We start from the raw sequence: 19,921 nt of genomic DNA, 5'->3' as shown, positions 1-19,921 counted from the left end.
CATGATCACTTTCTTCTTCTGCAGGCTGAATACAAAATGACAAGTGTGCCTAATGGATGGTAGAGCTCCATGATGGAAGCATCCTGGGTCCCTGAAACACTTTTTGGAGAAAACCACTTGATGATCTGGAACACCTGCCTTGGACAATCATGTGAGCAAGACATAAAATTCTATTATGCTTGAGCCATTATGCATTTTTGTTTTGAATGTTATAACAATTTTGTGTTATCTAGCAAATACAATATGTTCCCTGCAGCATTCTATTAGTTAGAGGAAACCAGAAAGAACTGAAGTATCTATCAATATAGGGGTGGTTAAATAAATTATAGTAAATCTACCTAATGGCACTTACAAAGCAAACATCACATACATGCCCCATTGATCCTCATTGAAGATCAATTGAAGATTAAAAAAGTAGCCACACGATCTTCATCTACTCAAAAAAACAAAACAAAACAAAACAAAAACCATACCTTTGTTCAGGAAAGAGATAATAACAAAAAAGTCTTAAAGATACTGTACCATTTGTCTTATTTTTTAAATTATAGCAGTTGCTGGTTCATTTCTACACCTAAGTTACATAAGACAACTACATAGGCCTTTTTGTCAGGTTTATGATCCAGGAATGCCTTTCTCAAAGACCTGAGAGCCTTATCTCTGAGATGTAAATAGAAGAGGTGACACTGCCATCTCCCAATTTCTGTGGGAGGGTAGAAGGCTAACTTCAGTGACACCTTGCTCCTATTTGCAAAACAACATCTTTACACAAAGATAGGAAAAGTTTCACTTTTCTCTGGATAAAACCAATTAGCTAACACAGATTTACCCTAATTACCAGGTAAAGTTAAAATGAACCATGTCTGACAAACAGAACTTTCCAACTTCAAACAAAATCCAAGAGAATTCTAGAATCTGCTTCTTAATGTCAAGAATTACATCAGTAGTAAATAGTGAAGATTATCCTTCTCTCCATTTTCTGCCAATACTGTCTTCCCAATTTACAGGCAGCAGTTTTACTCTCCTCCTCACTCTCTTCAGACATGTTTCATCATATATAGATGCCGCTGAAAATGTGAGATTTCAGCGAATAATATATTTCCTATTTAAAATCCTGGAAACTTTTATTTCATTATTCCTATGTTTAGTATGGTTTAGAAGCCTAGGAAATAGAAATTAAATTAGAAAAATAATTAAATACCTAAAATATTAAGAGAAGAGGGATCTGCATTTATGGGTGTTACGTGGTCTTTTAGCATCCACTATAAAATAGCTTCTGTGTTTCTCCTCAGTCTGCTTCCTTTTTCAGGAAGAAACCTGAATATCAGTAGTGTCAATTCATTTGCACCACCTCAAGTGCTAGCACTAATAGAAATATTCTAGTGCTGATAAAGGCATCATTGCTGTGTGTGTTTTCTGCTACAAGTTGTTTCTTTGAAAATGTTTTGTGAATTTCTTGAATGTCACAAAGTTAAATTATTAAGTTATATATGCTTACATGAAAATATATTAAGATAATAGTCCTGTTATTAATATGGTGCTTTATTGTATTCAAATATATGATTGGCCCTACAAAGTTTCTAAGTGGCCAGTAAGTATATAGGAGGACAATGCAGCAAAATGTAGATGTAGAATTTATGCACCAAAGGAGGTGCATAAATACACAACAACTGATGTGTACTTGCATAGTAGACTATATAAGATTGAGGGAAAAATGGGAAGCTACAAACATTTTGGAGCTATACTAACTTCTTTTGTGTGTGAGCTATATTCTTCCCCACCTCTGGAGGCTGGGTTGCCAACAGGATTGATTTTATTGCCTTGAAGACACTTTACAGGGTTTGTGGCTACTGGGGTTCTACCCTGTATCTTATCCCCATTCTCTCTTGAATCATGTAGCTACCTGATAGGATGACAATTTATATCAGGAAAAAAAAATAAGTAATGTGTTCAACCAGGTAATGCATGCCTGTTTTAATAGTAAAATATAAGAATTGATATTAGAACTTCTTTTAAAAAGTATTAGTGAGTCATTCTTTAAAAAAATCAAGTTGAAAGATAACTAATGACAGATCTTCCAAAACCCCTCCAGTATACTACATTGATTTCTGCCCAATCTGCCTGCAAGCCCATGTTCATCAAAGAGTGATCCACCAGCAAATGATTGTTTAAAATGCACATTCCTAGGCACCCTAGCCCAACTGTATGTGGGTTTGGGGATGGGGTCCAAGACAAATTGTTGACAAATATTCCTGGTAAGTTTATAGACACCAAAGTGTGAAAAACATTGTTCTAAGAGTATTCAAATGAGTTATAACAACAACAACAGCAAAAACCCAGGAGCTAAAGAAGTTACTGTATTTCCTTTAAAATTGTAAAGGGTTTTAACCCTGAAAGGGTGAGACCAGTGGTTTTGGACAGGTACTGCAAGTAGTAAAAGAAATTATTAGTATACCCTTGGGTACCCAGCTGCCAGATTTTTTACGAATCCAAATAAAGTCTGTAGTTTAACTAATAATATTGGACTAATGTTATTTCCTGTTCTTGGTAGTTGTCCTATGGTTATACAAAATATTTGCCTTAGACATGCAAGAGAATACTTGTTACTATTTTTGCAACTTTCTATAAGTCAAAAATTAATTTGAAATAAAAATTTTTTTAAGCTACTAAAGCCTTTGAATAATCCTCAGTAAATCTTATTGCAGAAATAATAAAATAAGCCCAGTATTTTGAAGTACTGTGGCTGTATTGTCAATCTTAAAAATAAAACGGCCAGTTATTTTACCAGCAAAAAGAGTTTATTAGGAGTAGTAAAGAAATTGCAATTCAGGATAAGCAAACTATGGCACCCCTTAGGCAAGTCTGAAGAAATAAAGGGAAGGCTTTTCTAGGTTCATCCCTTTCTACCATACCTAGTTCATAGTATAATGAAGCTATGGTGATAGCTCTCTATCTATCATGGTTGTCAAGGCACCTCAGTTGATCCTTCTAAATTCTTTTTAGGCAGTTGAGGGGGGGACGTAAAGAGCTCTTCTTGAATCTGCTGGGTTTTGGTTGCTTTTTAATTCAAAATAATCTTCATGCCAAGGTGGCCCATCTTGCGACCACCTGCCCTTGGCCCTTATGAATCCAAATACATATTGATTATTATAAATCACAATAACACAATTGGATTTAGAATACATCATTAAAATTAATTTCACATGTTTCTTTTTACTTTTTTTTAAATGTGTCTACTAGAAAATTAAAATACATGTGTGGCTTACAGTATATTTCTCTTAGATAGCACTGATCTAGAGATGACAGTCACTTTTCTTATTTTGCCTTAATTTTTTTAATTGAACCTTATAGAATGTAATGAGAACTTTGAAATTTATTCTAAGTTTGGTGGAAAGCCATTATAAGGTTTTAAAACAGAAAATGATGTGATCAAACTTATATTTCAAAAGGCTCCAAATGGCAGCTGTGTGAAGCAAGAAACTAAATGTCAGGGCTGAGTAGGAGCAAGAGACAGAAACTTAAAAGGCTGTTGTGGTTGTCCAGGTGAGAAAAATGGCTATTGGGACTGCTCAGAGGTGGTAAGAAATTGTTGAAGTCTGGTATATTTGAAAGTAGAGTTGGTAGGATCCACTGATGGATGGAATGGGGTGGGAAGTTTGGGGTCTGAGCAACTGGGTGCATGGTGATGTCCCTGAGATGGTAACACTCAGAAAAAATGTGGAATGGAAGTTGGAAATCAAGACCTCATTTTTAGACATGCTCCATTAGAGAGGGCTTTTAGGTCTATGGGGAGCTGCTGAATAGGCAATTGCTTATATGAGACTGGAATTCACTGAAAAGGTTGTAGCTGGAAATACAAATTTTGGCAGCTGAGAAAACTAGAGACCGATTATTGTCACTAAAAGCCCAGACAAGCTGATTATTCCAATTGCTGTCTAAAGAGACTAAGCTGCAGATACAGGTTTCCAGTTACCAAATGAGTAGGTCACAGGGATGAAAGGTACAGCATAGGAAATATAGCCAATGGTATTGTGATAGTGTTGTGTGGTGACAGATGGTAGCTACACTCATGGTAGGCATAGCATGATGTATAAACTTGTCAAATCACTATGTTGTACACCTGAAACTAATGTAGCAATGTGTGGCAACTATATTTCAGTAAACAAACAAAGTAAGCTGCAGACTGAGGTGCCTTGACAACCATGAACAGGAAGCTAATTGTAAATAGCAGAAGCTCAAATGGAATGAAAGATTTTAGGAAGCTACTGTGCTACTATAAATGTTTTCTTGTTTATTTTTCCAGAATGAACTCTATTCCACAGTAGTAAAAACAGTTGAAAACGATTATTGAACTAATGAAGCTAATGTCTCTGGAATTTTGGAGCTTCAGAGAATGAAATAAGTGGCAAATGATAGTCTTTTCAAAAGGAAGCAGATGATTAATTTACAAACAATTGACAAGTGAGGTTGAGTTTAGGCAAAATTCTAGAGAATGTTATTATACTAGAAAATTTTTAGATGTGGGATATGAGAGAAAGGAGTCAAGAGCTTTAGGGCTTGAAGAACTGGAAGAATGGCATTGACTGAGGTGAGGAAGATAGTGGGTATCACATGTTTGGAGACAAGAAACATTGTATTTGAAGTGGTTACTAGATAACTTAATGGAGATACAATAGGCAATTGGACATAGGAATTTGGATTTGAGGAGAGAGGTCTAGGCTAGAGATAAAAATCTGGAAATGTCATCATGTAGATGGTATTTAAAACCATGAAACTGGGGGTGCCTGGGTGGCTCAGTCGGTTAAGCATCTGCCTTCAGCTCAGATCATGATCTCAGAGTCCTGGGATTGAGCCTTATTTTGGGCTCCCTGCTCAGCGGGGAGTCTGCTTCTCTCTCTCAGCCACTTCCCTTGTTTGTGTGCTCTCTCTCTCTCTGTCAAATAAATAAATAAAATCTTAAAAACAAAAAACAAACAAAAAAGTAAAACATGAAACTGAATGAGATCATCAAAAAGAGTTACAAGGTCTTAGCCTTGGAGTCAGCCAACATTAGGGGTCAAGGATAAGGAGGGCAACCAGAAGATGAGACTAGTCTGTGAGTACAAAGTCTGAGAGTAGTAGGAAATCAGAAATATGCACTGCCCTGAAAAAAAAAAAAAAAGGTTTAGGAAGGGGGAAGCAGAGATCAACTGTGCCAAATGCTATTGATGAGACATTTAAGATGAGAACTCTACCATTATATTTAGCAACATGGGGACTATTAATGTCCTTGCAAAGAGCAGTTTTAGTGAAATTTTGGAGCCAAAGTTTGATCGAAATGTGCTTAAGGAATAACGGAAGAAGAGGTATAGGAGATAGTAAATACAGACCGATTTATTCAAAAAGCTTTCCTGCAAAGTCTTGGAGCAGTGACTGGTGGAGAAAGTGGAGTCAAGACAATTTTTTGGGTGTATGTGTGCTTGTTGTTTGTTTAAGATCAAGGACGTAACAAAAAGAAAATGACAAAGGAGGAAAGGGAGGGAAGAGTTGCTGGAACAAATTAAGTAGGTGAGAGAAGATGGGATCTAGTGTATAGATGGAGGGATTGGCTTTCGATCAGAGCACCTGGGGGAACAGGTAGGAAGGCCAAATGTGCAGGAGCAGCTGCTGACATGAGAATAGAGGTGGTGGAGGGTTTCTTCAGAATGTTTCAATTTTCAGTGAAGGAGGTGAGAAGCAAGATCATCTGTGGAGAATGGGGATGGAGAAGGAGGTGTTAGGGGAATTGAGGAGAAGAAAAGATGTGAAACAGACATCTAAAAGAATGGGAGGGTGGGGCGCCTGGGTGGCTCAGTTGGTTAGGTGACTGCCTTCGGCTCAGGTCATGATCCTGGAGTCCCGGGATCGAGTCCTGCATCGGGCTCCCTGCTCGGCGGGGAGTCTGCTTCTCCCTCTCCCACTCCCCGTTTGTGTTCCCTCTCTCGTTGTGTCTTTCTCTGTCAAATAAATAAATAAAATCTTTAAAAATAAATAAATAAATATAAATAAATAAATAAAAGAATGGGAGGGTGAACAGCGAAGGGTCATATGATGCTGGGGAAGCACTGAGTGTACTGGAGGTTTGTGATCCTGAATTTGACGTTAGACCTGTCAGTGTGGTTTTGTATTTTTCTCCAAACATGTTCAATGGCAGGTGGAGATTTGGGTTTTATCAGGGTTGTGGTAAAAAGCAAGTGTCATAGGTTAGTGAAGCAAGAGAGAAGTACGGAAGTTAAAGGTATGTGCAGGGTAGTAATTATAGTGACTGACTGTGGTATTTACTTAAGCTGGCTGCAGCTGTGCCGAAGAGGTGTTGATTAATGGAAATGGATCAGTGCTAAGGAACATCTCCTAATTGCATGTCACAGGCCTCTGTCTTCCCCTCCACCTTGAGAGTTGTACGCTAAAAACTTTATTAGGACAAAAAAATGACAGTCATGGTTATTAAAATTGAGACCAACAAATATTTACGAAGTATATCCTTATACTGAAATCCATTCCACAAGTACAGCATAGAAATTGATACAGATGTGTCAGGAAACCATTAAAGACATTATGTATCAGGAAATAAACAGGCACAAGGATAGGATCATCATATAATCCATGTCTTTTAATCTGTATTTGATTGTGTACCACGTGGGAAAGTGTGGAGAGCAAGATTATTTATCAAGCAATATGAGACACTTGGAGGTACTGTGTTAAAGCCCAGAATTATAAAAATTATGGCATTAATACATTCATGAAGGCAATACTGTTATTTTTTTTAAAGATTTTATTTATTTATTTGAGAGAGTGAGAGCCAGAGAGCAGGAGCAGGGTGAAAGACAGAGGGAGAAGTAGACTCCCCACTGAGCAGGGAGCCCAATGTGGGGTTCGATCCCAGAACTCCGGGACCATGACCTGAGCCGAAGGCAGATGCTCAACTGACTGAGCCACCCAGGCACCCCCATACTGCTATTTTTTTTCTACTCAAAGTAATTCCTTTTAAAAAATTTCTCATGTATTTCTATGTTTGCTTAATTTTATTACTACCTTCATTCTTTATTTAATAAATCTTTATTGAGTTTACACCATAAATTATATACTTTCCTATGAACTGTGAAGGTTATAAAAATGAATTGATCATGGTCCCTACCTCAGGGGACTAGTTGTTGAAATCAGATCTATTCATACATATCTAAAAGCCATGGGGAGAGTGTGTATGTACAGAGAGATTAAAAAAATGTTAAGAAACCAGTTGCAAAGAATTTGGCAGTTTCTTAAAAAACTAAACATGTGCTTACCAAATGACCATTAATGCACTCTCAGCTATTAATCCCAGAGGAATGAATGTTCACAAAAAAACCTACACACCAACACACAAATGTCATAGTAGCTTTATTCATGATAGTAAAAATTGTACACAACCCAAATGCCCTTCAGTGAGTGAATGGTTAAACAAATTGTGGTACATCCCTACCATAGAATATTACTCAGCAATAAAAGAATGAACCACTGAGACACATGACTTGGATTGATGTCAATGAAATTATGTTGAGTTAAAAAGCTAACCTCTAAAGGTTTCATACTGTATGATTCCATTTATATACCATTCTTAAATAGACAAAATTATAAAGATACAGAACAGATTAGTGGTACCAGGAGTTAGAGACTGAGGACAGGGATAGGGAGGAAACCAGGTGGCTGTGGGTAGCTTCAGAGATCCTCGAGATCAAACTATGCTGTATCTTGTCTGTGGTGGTGGTTACACAAGTCCACGCATGATAAAATTACATAGAATTAAATACACACATGCACATATAATTGCATATTTTTAAAACCAGTGAAATCTGAATAAAATTGATAGATTGAAGGATTATCTCAATCTGGTTGTTATATTATACTATAACTAAGCAAGATGTTTACCATTGTGAGAAACTAGGTGAAGGATACACAGGACCTCTCTGTATTATATTTTACAACTGTATGTAAATCTATGATTTTCTGAAAAAAATTTTTTTAAGTTTGTTTGTTTGGTTTTTTTTAAATGGTAAGGAATTTCAGAAAAGAGGATGTTATATCCACTTGAGGGAGTCACGGAAGCCTTCCAGGAGGAGTCATCATTAAACAAGAAACCAGCCCATTCTGTTAGTCTAATTGTCTCTTCATTTCAAAAATATTTATTCAAACTATTATGATCAAGTACCAATTGTTTAAAACAAGACTATAGTTTAATTACAATAGTTATAATAGCTACCATTTTTTGAGCACCTACTATTCTAAGAACTGTGCTAAGCACTTTCAAACACTATATCTTTTTAATCCCTACAATCAATCATTCGAGGTAAATATCATTATCCCTGTCTTGTAAGTGAGTATATTGAGGCTTAGAGTGTTTAATCAGCTGGCTTAAGTCACACCGTTAATATAAAATCTGGATTGCTTCTTAAACAATAATAAAGCTATGTTTTCTGCATAATAAAAAATAAAACGATTCTTATTGAAAGCCAATCACACATAGAGCACTATACTAGATACTCTGGGAAGAGGGATAAAAGATATAGAAGGAACTCCCTATCTCTTGTACAATTAATATTATTCCTGTCATGACTTCTTAGCTTTCTCCAATGAGATAGTTAAAATAGACATGTTCAAGAATGCTGAAACTCTTTACATGTTATCTTTCAAAAGAAATAATTTAAAAGTATGATATACTGTATTATCTATGTCTTTGTGCACATAAAGTTTGAACTGTTCCCATATTTTCACTGTGACTCAACCTCTGTTTCTCAATTTTTTGTAAAAGAGAGTATCAAAAATATTTCTCTGAGGACTATGATGCCATTGTCAAATTAAACTTCTAAAATTTCTCCTTAATTTAAGTCTCTTCAAGTTTATTTGCAGAAGAAATTACTCACATCACATGTTATAAATATTTAGTTTGGAAAATTACCTCCAGAAACCTGGAAAATATTAATAATGATGTCAATTTATATGTATTCATTTTTAAGTGACTTCAGAAAGAGGAATTGTATTCTGTTGGTTTTATAAGACCCTAATACAGAATTTCTACTACGTTTTTTATTACCTGAAGATCCAGACATCGGTTTCCCTAGATCTTCCTACAGCTTACAGGTGCCACCTAGAGGCCCAACTGCAGAATGTACTGAAACAAGGGAATCCATTTGGAATGGAACACTGAGTGATTTCATTTGAAATGTACTTAAAACTGTTTAAAATTCACCACTTGCTTCAATTTTGTTTTTTTCAAAATATCTATTAAATGAAACAAAAATAATCTATGGAAAATATTTCACACTGTAAATTCATGTCAGTTTCCATTTTATTTTAGCCAAGCACCTAAATCTTACCAGTTCATATGCCAATATTATTTGGGTTAGTAAAAGTCAAATTTTTCCTACTAATGTTGGTTTTCAAAGTGGTTATGGTCCAATAGAGAACTTGGATGAGGAGGCAAGGGTAATGGAAAAATTTAGTGAAATCTCACCATGTTAACATATGTAATGGCATGAGTTATAACTAACTTCATAAGGCCTAAATCACTTGCATGCTGTGTCTCTAACTGTTCAGTAGTTATTCACCAAAACTAAAATTATGAAAGTGATTGATATTTGGCTTTTACTCTTCAGTTTTGTCTGCAAGCAGTTAGCAATTCAGTGCTACACGAGACATAGCAGGAAGGCAGCTTCCAGGATAAATTCCTATGATATCTTCCCATCTAAGCCCAAATAAGTCTAATAGGCCAGGGGTCCAAGCATGGGCCAGAAATGCAGTAGCAGGCAAAGATGTGCCCATATCTCAGAATGGAGGTCTGGCCTCCATTTGCATGACTATAAATACACACTAACACCTGGACCTTATTCCCTTCAAGGCTTTGTATTTGAAAAAGCTTTAAACACAAATACAGAAGCACTCGGTGATAATCCTATTTCATTCAATAGTTTGGACTGATTCTCTCTTCATTCTCTCCCATCCAACAACAACAAAAAATCTTAACACATAAGGTATACTGGTTGTTCTCAAATGAATTTTCATGGCCTCAGATTTTAAAAGAATTTGCAATATATTGAGTAATATTATTTTCCCATCATCCCCTTCTTCATGAACTATCATAATAGCAAGCAAATGGATGATATTTTTATTATTATATATTGATATCTTCAACAGTGCAATATTGAATAAATATTATTTGCTTTAACTTAGAACAAGTACATTATATAGAGTTTGTGTAATTATTGTAGGCCACAGGAAAACAGAATCATCCCCACACTTATCTCTGTAGTTGTTAGCTAGAAATGAAAATAAAACTATATCTTGGTTTCTGTGCATTTCCTTAATTCCCATTCTTTCTCCATCATTAAGTCTTTGGTGTTCTGAGGTCAGTTTGCTTGACCTGTCATAATGAATGTGATCATTTTCCTTATTCCATTAAGGAAAAAAAAAAACCTCCTAATACTCTGTACATAAAAATGTAGTTCTTTCCTTTTTACATTTCCTTTCACTCTGTCCTGCACCTTGAAAGTGGAGATTTACTAAGAAGAGAGAAACTGGGGAAATGAAAGAAGGAATCACTTCAAATTGTAGATATGCATAAGAAATTTATGTCAACAAGCCAAAATTTTGATGACAAAACTTCTAGAAAACAAATGAATGCAAAGTGGGACAGAATCTATCTGCAGAAGCAGGATGCTTAGTGTGGAGCAGAGTTAGGAAGGAAATATATGCATCAAGCAGACAGTTTAGTTAGATGGGTCAGATCTGAGGGACCTGCAAGACTTCTGTGATTCTGTATCTCTGAGAATGGCCCATACACAAAAATGTGCTCCATTCTACTAGGGTTTTCTCTCTTAGATACCAGTTTTGGAACGGATCCAGTCCCGGAAAGCAGTCACTCTAGTGTAAACACCGGGCTTATTAGGTTGTGCACATTCATCTCCCCAGCTCACTATTCCAACAAGATACCAGATATCTCTAGCATCTGGACTAACCAGTGGTCCTCCGGAGTCACCCTACAGGAGAAGGGAGAGATTAGTAATTAATAATTCAGTTCATTACAGCAGTATTCTTTATTTTTCTAACGAGTTTAATGAAAGGGGTGGTATTCAAAAGTTTTCAGTGTTCTCAAATGCAGAAGCAATTCTCCATGTCAGGAATTCACATAAGGGAGAAGGTCCACTACCTAGAGTATTGGCTTACATTCACAGGTCAGTACACTGAAATTAAAGGCACCATGTCTTTGGATAACAATACTCTTATCTGGTATATCTGAGAAGATAATTCCTCATATTCCTTATCAGTGTGACATTGCTCCCAAAAGAATGGTGACAAGTCTATTACTGATAAAAAGCACAGACACTAGAGTCAGACAGAGTCAGACACCTGGGCCTAAATCTCAAGTCTGCTCTTCCAGCGGGCTAAGACCTTTAATTTACATATTTAATGCTCTTAATAATACCTACCTCCAGTGATAATTTTGAAGATTATGTAAGACAGTAAGTATAAAGTGCTTAGCATGGAGCCTGCCATAAATCAGAACTTAGTAAATACATGTTTAAAATCAGAAATTCCAATTATTTAAGCCTTGTTAACTCTAAAGAGCTGTTTCTTTATGCAGGTCATAAAAACAAGGTACAGGATGATTTTTCCTCAAAATCCTGGGGTCTCTAATATTGACCACCCATTAAGTGTTCAGCACTCTATGGAGCTCTTAATTAATTACATATTATCTCATTAACTTGTGTAATTCTGGCAACAAAATGTGAAGTTTCATTTTCTCCATTTTAGCAATAAGGAAACCAAAACTCACAGAAATTAAGTAATTTGCCTGATGGTACATGCTATTCAGGGGCAGAAATGAATTTGAATCCAGAGCAATCTAACTCAGAAGCCCAGATTTCTTCCCCTGCATTATATTAACTTCCTTGTGCATTTTCTTTTGTTCATGTAAAAATATTAAGTAATACTAATAGGAACTGAATTTGTAATAATGTGTCTGTAATTTTTAAATCAATTAACAATAAGTGTTTACCTATATCCTCAAAGTCGTAGGAGATGTCAAAAGAGTGTAAATACATGAGCCTTGCCCTCAGGTAGCATACAAATAAATCATTTTGATAATTGAAGCCCAAGGCTATATGAAAGCAGAGCAGATCAGGATGAAGAAATAGACGATTCCAGAGATCACAAAATTTAAATCTATTTAATAGAAAGGTGCAAATGAGTCTGAAAATAACGTAATTAAGGAAAAAAGATAGCAGTGTACTTAACAACCTTACAAGGTGCATCAGGTGATGTCCACCAACAAGTTTCAAAAGATAGTCTGTCCTGCTAAAACTAGTTAGCTTACACATGATGGGTGAATGGGGGAGTTATATCAGTATAAGCTAGAAATTGTGATGGTTTATATGTGTTTTGTCTTCGGCAGGGAAGCCAGAATAATGAGAGTAGAATTATAATCTTCAGAAGAAGAGGAAAAAGCTCTCAACTGAGCCGTTGCACAGACAGAGGTTTTTGGGGCTTCACTTTTTTTTTTAAAGATTTTATTTACTTATTTGAGAGAGTGAGTGAGAGAGAGCACAAGCTGGGGGAGGGGCAGAGAGAGAGGGAGGAGCAGACTCCCCACTGAATAGGGAGTCTTGGGGTTCTACTTAAAGAAAGTATTTAAAAAGTGCCTGTGCCCTGGACTTCCCCTGCCAGAGAAGCACACCACAGCCTCACTCCGTTCACGGATCCTGGCAGGTTGCACTTTCTCCTCTGCTCAGGGTTACTCTTGCATGTTCATTGTCTCAGCCCCAGCAAGCTGGTACTTCCACTCTGTCGTTCCTGTGCGTTTTTAACAAACCCTAAGTCAGCCACCAGCCACCCGCCACCCTGGGCATTCTGCCTGCCCACACTCTCCAAGTTATTTTTCGAGATACAATTTTGCTGCTGTTGTTAATTCTCTGGGTACAAAGTTGCAGAGCCTTTGAGGGCTCTGTTGGTCTGTCTCTAGCCCTATTTTTCCATAAATCCTGTTCTTTTTAGTGAGTGGTTTAGTGAGAAACAGGAAGTTTAATCAAGAATGTACATATCATAACAGAAACTTTTGAAACTAGGAAGCCAAACCAGGAAGCAAATTTAGTGGTTAAGATATGAAGTAATGATGGAATAGACTAGGGTGTTAAACAGAAAGAATGGGGTCAGAGATACATTTGAAAAACATGGTAAAGGGGAAAAATATCTCCTAAGACTTAACTGATTATATGTGAAGAAGATCTAAGAGTAAAAGAAGACTTCAACAATAATGAAACCCAGTAACATAAAGGAGAAACTTGAAAATGGAAAAACAGATATAGGCATACCTCACTTTATTATGCTTTCTTTATTGCACTTTACAGATACTGTATTTTTTACAAATAGAAGGTTTGTGGCAATCCTTTGTCAAGCAACTCTATTTGTGTCATTTTTCCATTTTGTGTCCCTGTGTCACAGTTCAGTAATTCTCGCAATATTTCTAACTTTTTCATCATTATTATATTTACTATGGTGATCTGTGATCAATGATCTTTGATATTACTATTGTAATTGTTTTGGGGTGCTATGAACTGTGCCCATATAAGAGGGGAAGCTTAATAAATGTGTGTGTTCTGACTGCTCCACCAACCAGACATTCCCCCATCTCTTTTCCTCTCTTCAGGCCTCCCTACTCCCCAAAACACAACAATATTGAAATTAAGCCAATTAATAACTCTACAATGGCCTCTAAATGTTCAAGTGAAAGGAAAGTTGTGTGTTTCTCACTCTAAACCAAAAGCTAAAAATAATTAAGCTTAATGAGGAAGCAAGTCAAAAGCTGAGATAGGCTGAAAGCTAGGCCTCTTGAGTCAAACATCCAAGTTACTAATACAAAGGAAAAGTTCTTGAAGGAAATTAAAATGGCCACTCCAGTGAATACATGAATGATAAGAAACCAAACACACTTACTTTTGATATGGAGAGAGTTTTAAATTGAAAATCTTCAGGAAAGAAATCACCATTCTAGATGCCTTTAAGAACATTTATGATTCATGGGAAGAGGTCAAAATATCAACATTAAATGGAATTTGGAAGAAGTTGATTTCAACCCTTACGGATGACTTTGGTGTTTGAGACTTCAGTGGATGAAGTCACTGCAGATATGGTGCAAACAGCAAAAGTGGAGCCTGAAGATGGGACTGAATTGCTACAATCTCATGATAAAACTTGAATGGACAAGGAATTGCCTCTTATGGATAAACAAAGAAAGTGGTTTCTTGAGATGGAATCTACTCCCAGTGAAGATGTTGTGAAGATTGTTGAAATTACAAAAAAGGTTTTAGAATATTATATAAACTTAGTTGGTAAGGCAGTGGCAGAGTTTGAGATGACTGACTCCAATTTGAAATAAGTTCTATTGTGGATAAAATGCTATCAAACAGCATCGCATGCTATAGAGAAATCATTCATGAAAGGAAAATCTATCTATGTGGCAAACTTCATTATTGTCTTATTTTGAGAAATTAACTCAGCCACCCCAACCTTGAACATCCACCACCCTGATCAGTCAGCAGCCATCAACACTGAGGCAATGTCCTCCAGAAGCAAAAAGATTACAACTCACTGAAAGCTCAGATGATGATTAGCAACTTTTAGCAATAAAGTACTTTTAAATTATGGTATGTGCATTGGTTATTTTAAACAATGTTATTGCATACTTAATAGACTATAGTCTAGTGTAAACATAACTTTTATATATACTGAGAAACCAAAAAATTCATTTGACTCGATTTATTGTGGTAGTCTGGAATGGAACCCACGATATCTTCAAAGGATGCCTATAATGTGTCATAATGCCTGTTGAGTTTGAGATGGCACATACACAGATTTTAGTCTTATACTGAACATTAAAACTTATAAATGAAAATGGTTTTGGAGTAGGTGGAAATGTGAGACTGAATTGGGCAAGAGTTTAATTCTGATTATGTAGTTTTGGAAGTCATTAAAGAGACAGCTGAGTTCAGAGAAAAGATAGTTTCTTTCAGTGAGTATATAGAGAAATGAGAAAAATTTCACCTAAGACCTGAGTCTTGATGGATAGTGAGTCTTAGAGAGGGGGGGAGAAAAAGAAACCAAAACAAGGAACCAGAAATGAGTGATGGGAGAAAGAGGAGGGGAAATCAGCATATTTCAGGATCATAGAACTCAAAGAAGAATCATATTTTAAGAAAGAGGCAATAGCCAAATGGCACTGAGATGAGAAAGAGTAGGAGATCCAAGGAAAGATTTTTGCATATGATGTTACTGATGATTTTTGAGATCTTTAAAATATATGGAACTGGTCAAGTGTCAAAAATTGTGGACACTAGACATAAAATGGGAAAAAAAAACTGGTACCAGAGAGAGGAAAAAAAATGGTTTCCAGAGATAGGAAAGCATGGTTTTGTAATCAGAGTTAAACTTAGTTCCTTCTCTTTAATTCCCCAAATGTATAAGGAACATTCACACCTAATACCATCATAGAAGTGGCATTGGACAGTAAGGGACATATTTGCAGATGAAATTATATGACATCTGGGATTTACTTCAAAAAAGATCTGAAAAAATAGGGTGGGGAAGGAAGAGTTGAGAGGATTGTGTTAAGATATATAAGGATAAAGTAAAATTGGCCATGAGTTGATAATTGTTGAAGCTAGGTTATGAGTACATCGGGGTTCATTATACAGCTCTCTCTACTTATGCATACAGTTGAAATTTTCTGTAATAAAAAATTTAGAATACTAAAGAGGCATATAGCTGTATGCTTAATGTGCACTCCTCTCAGACTTTTAGGAAGGAAGTTGCCATAAATAGAAGCTGAGATATTTGAATGGAGATCATAAATGATGATCACAAATGCAAAATCACAAGTTTTAGTAAAGTTAGAGGCAAATGTGATGAAGGAGATTAAGACAACAGAACATCTAGAATATCTAAACTATGATTCTATGACTGTCAAGAAGCCAAATAAAATATAATTGATTCTTTCTATTCACAGGAGTTGTTTTTTATGAAGTTGCCACAAACCCAGAATTAGTGAATACTGAATCATTGCCTCCTGGGGGAAATAAAGGGTTTGATTTCCATGAGTCTCTGGTCATATTTTCATCAACTGATCAACACATAACCATATTTTATGTATGTTTCTGTTTAAAGACACATTATTTAAGATATATTATTAATTCATCAATGTTGAACTCATAGCCAATAGCTCTGTAACTTATGCCTGAATGATGCTTACCTAACACACGTATTTTCTCAATAAGGCACATCGCTGCCTTCTTGTACTTTACTTCGGCACTATACTTGGGGACTATTTTAAACAGCAAAGCCACCAACAAAAGCACAAAAATGAGGAAAATGTGGCATTAAATAGACCAAAAAAGGGACACAAGTTTATGGTGTGAAAGCTGAAACAAGAAGGCAGTCCATCTCCTTTTTTGACCTCAGGTGGGAACATGCGCATTGGGTGACTCAAATTTTTTGCCACTCTGCATGTGTTCATGAATGATCACAAAAGTGCCTTGATGATTGATTTGGGGTTCACAAACAAATTTTAGCAAATAGGTGAATTCAGAAGTACAGTATCTGCAAATAATGAAGATTATGTGTATATTTTCAAGTGACTCTTGTATTAAATTGGTTTTATTTTAGTATTTTATTCACAGGATCAACTTTGAATTTTCTGTAGAATTTTGTAACGGGACCAATCTATATTGTTCCATGTCTTCCTCCAGGAATAATCAAGGTCTCAGAGGAGACAAAGAAACACAATGAGTTAAGTCTAATCTTGAGTGTTTGCCAGGAGTGTGGAGAAAGGTTAACTGGGTGAAAGAGTTTAATATAGCAGATTGAACAATGCTGAACTGACTGACCCAGAGGTGAAAGTTGGGAATGGACGATGGTGAAGTTGGTCATAGATTAAGTGAAGTAAAACCAATGAAAGCAAAAAAACAACAAACAAAAACAGGTGCAGTGTGTATGTGAGAGAGAAAAAACATGAAAACCTGAAAAAAAATTCTTAGAAATGAATGATATGCCACTGTATGGACCTAGATTGGAAAACATACAGAATAACATGTAATTTCAAAACCAATTTGAAGCTTAGAGGAGTGCACATTAAACATAAGATCTATTAAAATTATAGGAGTATTTACAGGTGTACCCAAGGAATCAGTATTGGCTTTGATTCTATCAGCAATGTGGATGAAGACGTAGAGGTCATAGCTGTCATAGTGGGCAAAGTCACGTTGACGGTGCTAGCCTATATACTGGAAAGCAAAAGCAGGGTTCAAAATGATGTCTATGCTCTGGACCAAGATAAAATAGAATTACTTATTTTTTTACCCAAACTAAATTTAAAAGATAATAATTAATTAATTTTTTAAAAACCAGACTTTAGAAATAAATATAAAAAATTCTGAAAGGTAGATAGAAGAAGCCAGGAAAGCTAGGAACCTTAGGACTCAAGGAATGACACAACAGTGAGCTCCCTGAATTTACTTTTTTCCTCCACTTATCCTGAACATAGAGCTTAAAAAAATGTCAATCTAGCAACCTGCCAACAGATACAGATGAAAAAGAAGCCTCAAGAAAAGCTTTCTCTCTCCAGTCAAAGAAACGAAAAGGGGGCAAACTATGGAGAACAAAAAACTTTTAGATAATATCTGCTCTACTCCAGCCAAACACAGAAAAAACTGTGGCCCCATCCCAACCCCCATCAGCAAAGGCAAAGTAGGGAGCCTAGATTTCTATCCCTACCAGGCTATAAGAAGGCCCACTCCCCAACCAGAGAAGGCTGAGTTGGAAACCAGACTTTCATTTCTGCCAGATGATAATGAAACTCTTCTCTCTCTTTCTTATGGGGACCAGCTGGGAAGCATAGATTACAACTCAGGGGAAATGAGGCCTACCTCTCTCACTCAGTTAGGGTGATGTCAGAGGAGACCTAGTGGAAAGTCAGGGCTTTCCCCACTGCCAACAGTAATGAGACCACTACCCCATGATGTCTGTGGAGGCCACAAAGGGAACAGTAACAAGGTTCTCCCAGCCAGAGTGATATCAGAGGAAGCTTAATACAGAGCCTAAAATTCCACCTCCATCCAGCAGTAACAAAGCTCTTCTCCCCTACCTGGGTGTCAAAGGAGGATGAGTAGGAAATGAGATAGGATCTACCTACTCCATCCAGTGTTATGTCAGAGGAAGCATGCTAAAACAGAAGAATTTAAATAAGATCCAGAGTCTTATAATACTCAAAATGTCCAAGATATACCTGGAAATCACTTACCATACAAAGAACTAGGAAAATCTCAACTTGAATGAGAAAAGACAATCAACAGATACTGACACTGAGATGATACAGATATTGGTATTTTCTGACAAAATTTTAAAGCAGCCATGACAAAAATGTCTTAATGAGCAATTACCACTATGCTTGAAACAAATTAAAAAACAAGACGTTTCAGCAAAGAAATAGCAGATATACAGAAAGATCAAATGAATATATTAGACTGAAAAATGCAATAATCAAAAAACTGATTGGATGGGCTCAATAGGACAAAGATGACAGAAAAGAGAATCAGTGATCTTGAAGATAGAATGATAGAAATTATCCAGTCTGGGGGCACACAGCGCTGAGTGTGGCTCAGTTGTTAAGCATCTGTCTTCCACTCAGGTCATGATCCCAGGGTCCTAGGATCAAGCCCTGCATCAGGCTCCCTGCTCCATGGGAAGCCAACTTCTCCCTTCCCTACTCCCCCTGCTTGTGTTCCCTCTCTCACTGTCTCTCTCTCTGTCAAATAAATAAATAAATAAATCTTAAAAAAAAAAAAAAAGAAATTATCCAGTCTGAGCAATAGAATCAGGAATGGGGGAGAAAAATAAACAAAAGCTCAGGGACCTCTGAGCCTGTGACAAAAGAACTAACATTCCTATTATTTGACTCCCAGAAGGATACAAAAAAGAAAGTGGGGCTGGGAAAGCATTCAGAGAAATAATGGCTGAAAATTTCCCAAATTTGTCAATGGACATAAATCTGCACATCCAAAAGCTGAGTAAAGATATTTTATTTATTGATAAAAATTTTTAAAAATTAAATAAAAAATAAGTAAAAAACATGAGTAAACACCAAACAGGATAACCCAAAGAAATCCATGCCAAGACACATAATCAAACTTCTGATAACTAAAGACAAAGAAAAATCTTGAACACAACAATACAGAAATGGCAGCTCATCTATAGGGAAAAAACAATTCTAGTAAATAGCACATTTCTCACCAGAAATCACAGAAGCCATGATCTAAATGATGAAAGAAAAGAATTGTCAATCCCAAATTCTATATCTGACAAAATTATGCTTCAGGAATGAGTAAGAAATAAAGAATTTTACACACAGAAAATCTGAAGGAATTTGTCATCAGCAGATCTACACTAAAAAAAAAAGGCTAAAGGAAGTTTCTAAAACAGAAAAGGAATGATAAAAAATATCTTAGAAAACCAGGAAGGAATAAAGAACAAAATTATGAATAAATAATAAATAAATAAATAAATAAATAAATAAATAAATAAATAAATAAAATTCCCTTCTACTCTTGAGTTTCTACGTTATGTTTGGAACTTGAAGCAAAAAGGTTATCTAATGTGGTTCTCAATGTGATGTAGATGAAATATTAAAGTTTACATCAATATTATCATTATAAATGGGGGAAGGTAAAGAGGCTTAAGGGGAGGTAAGTTTTCTATTCTATGCTCCATTTGAACTAGTAAAATCTCAACACCAGTAGATTGTGATAAGTTATGTATATACAACTTAGAGGAACCACAAAAATTTTTCCACAGAGATAGCCTAGTCAAAAATACTAATCGATAAATAAAA

At 36.0% G+C, this 19,921-nt stretch overlaps 2 protein-coding genes across 2 annotated transcripts in view; both read right to left on the bottom strand.

Moving 5' to 3' along the window:
- LOC118010864 (transmembrane protease serine 11B-like) overlaps nt 1–1,042 on the bottom strand; it is a 31,253-nt gene extending 30,211 nt beyond the window's left edge. Inside the window, 1 exon segment of the mRNA XM_035005575.1 lies at nt 987–1,042. Within this exon segment, the coding sequence (XP_034861466.1) occupies nt 987–1,042 (56 nt within the window).
- A 9,820-nt stretch (nt 1,043–10,862) lies between these two features.
- Nucleotides 10,863–19,921, bottom strand: part of LOC118010863 (transmembrane protease serine 11E-like) — a 44,979-nt gene continuing 35,920 nt past the window's right edge. Inside the window, exon 11 of the mRNA XM_035005574.1 lies at nt 10,863–11,024. Coding sequence (XP_034861465.1) covers nt 10,863–11,024 — 162 coding nt within the window. The remainder of the gene's footprint in view (nt 11,025–19,921) is intronic.

The sequence above is a fragment of the Mirounga leonina genome, unplaced genomic scaffold, assembly GCF_011800145.1.
Source record: "Mirounga leonina isolate KUSES-001 unplaced genomic scaffold, KU_Mleo_1.0 Mir_129, whole genome shotgun sequence".
In the NCBI taxonomy this organism is placed as follows: Eukaryota; Metazoa; Chordata; class Mammalia; order Carnivora; family Phocidae; genus Mirounga; species Mirounga leonina.
The sequence above is the reverse complement of the archived record's forward strand: the minus strand, read 5'-3'. Positions and strand labels throughout refer to the sequence as shown.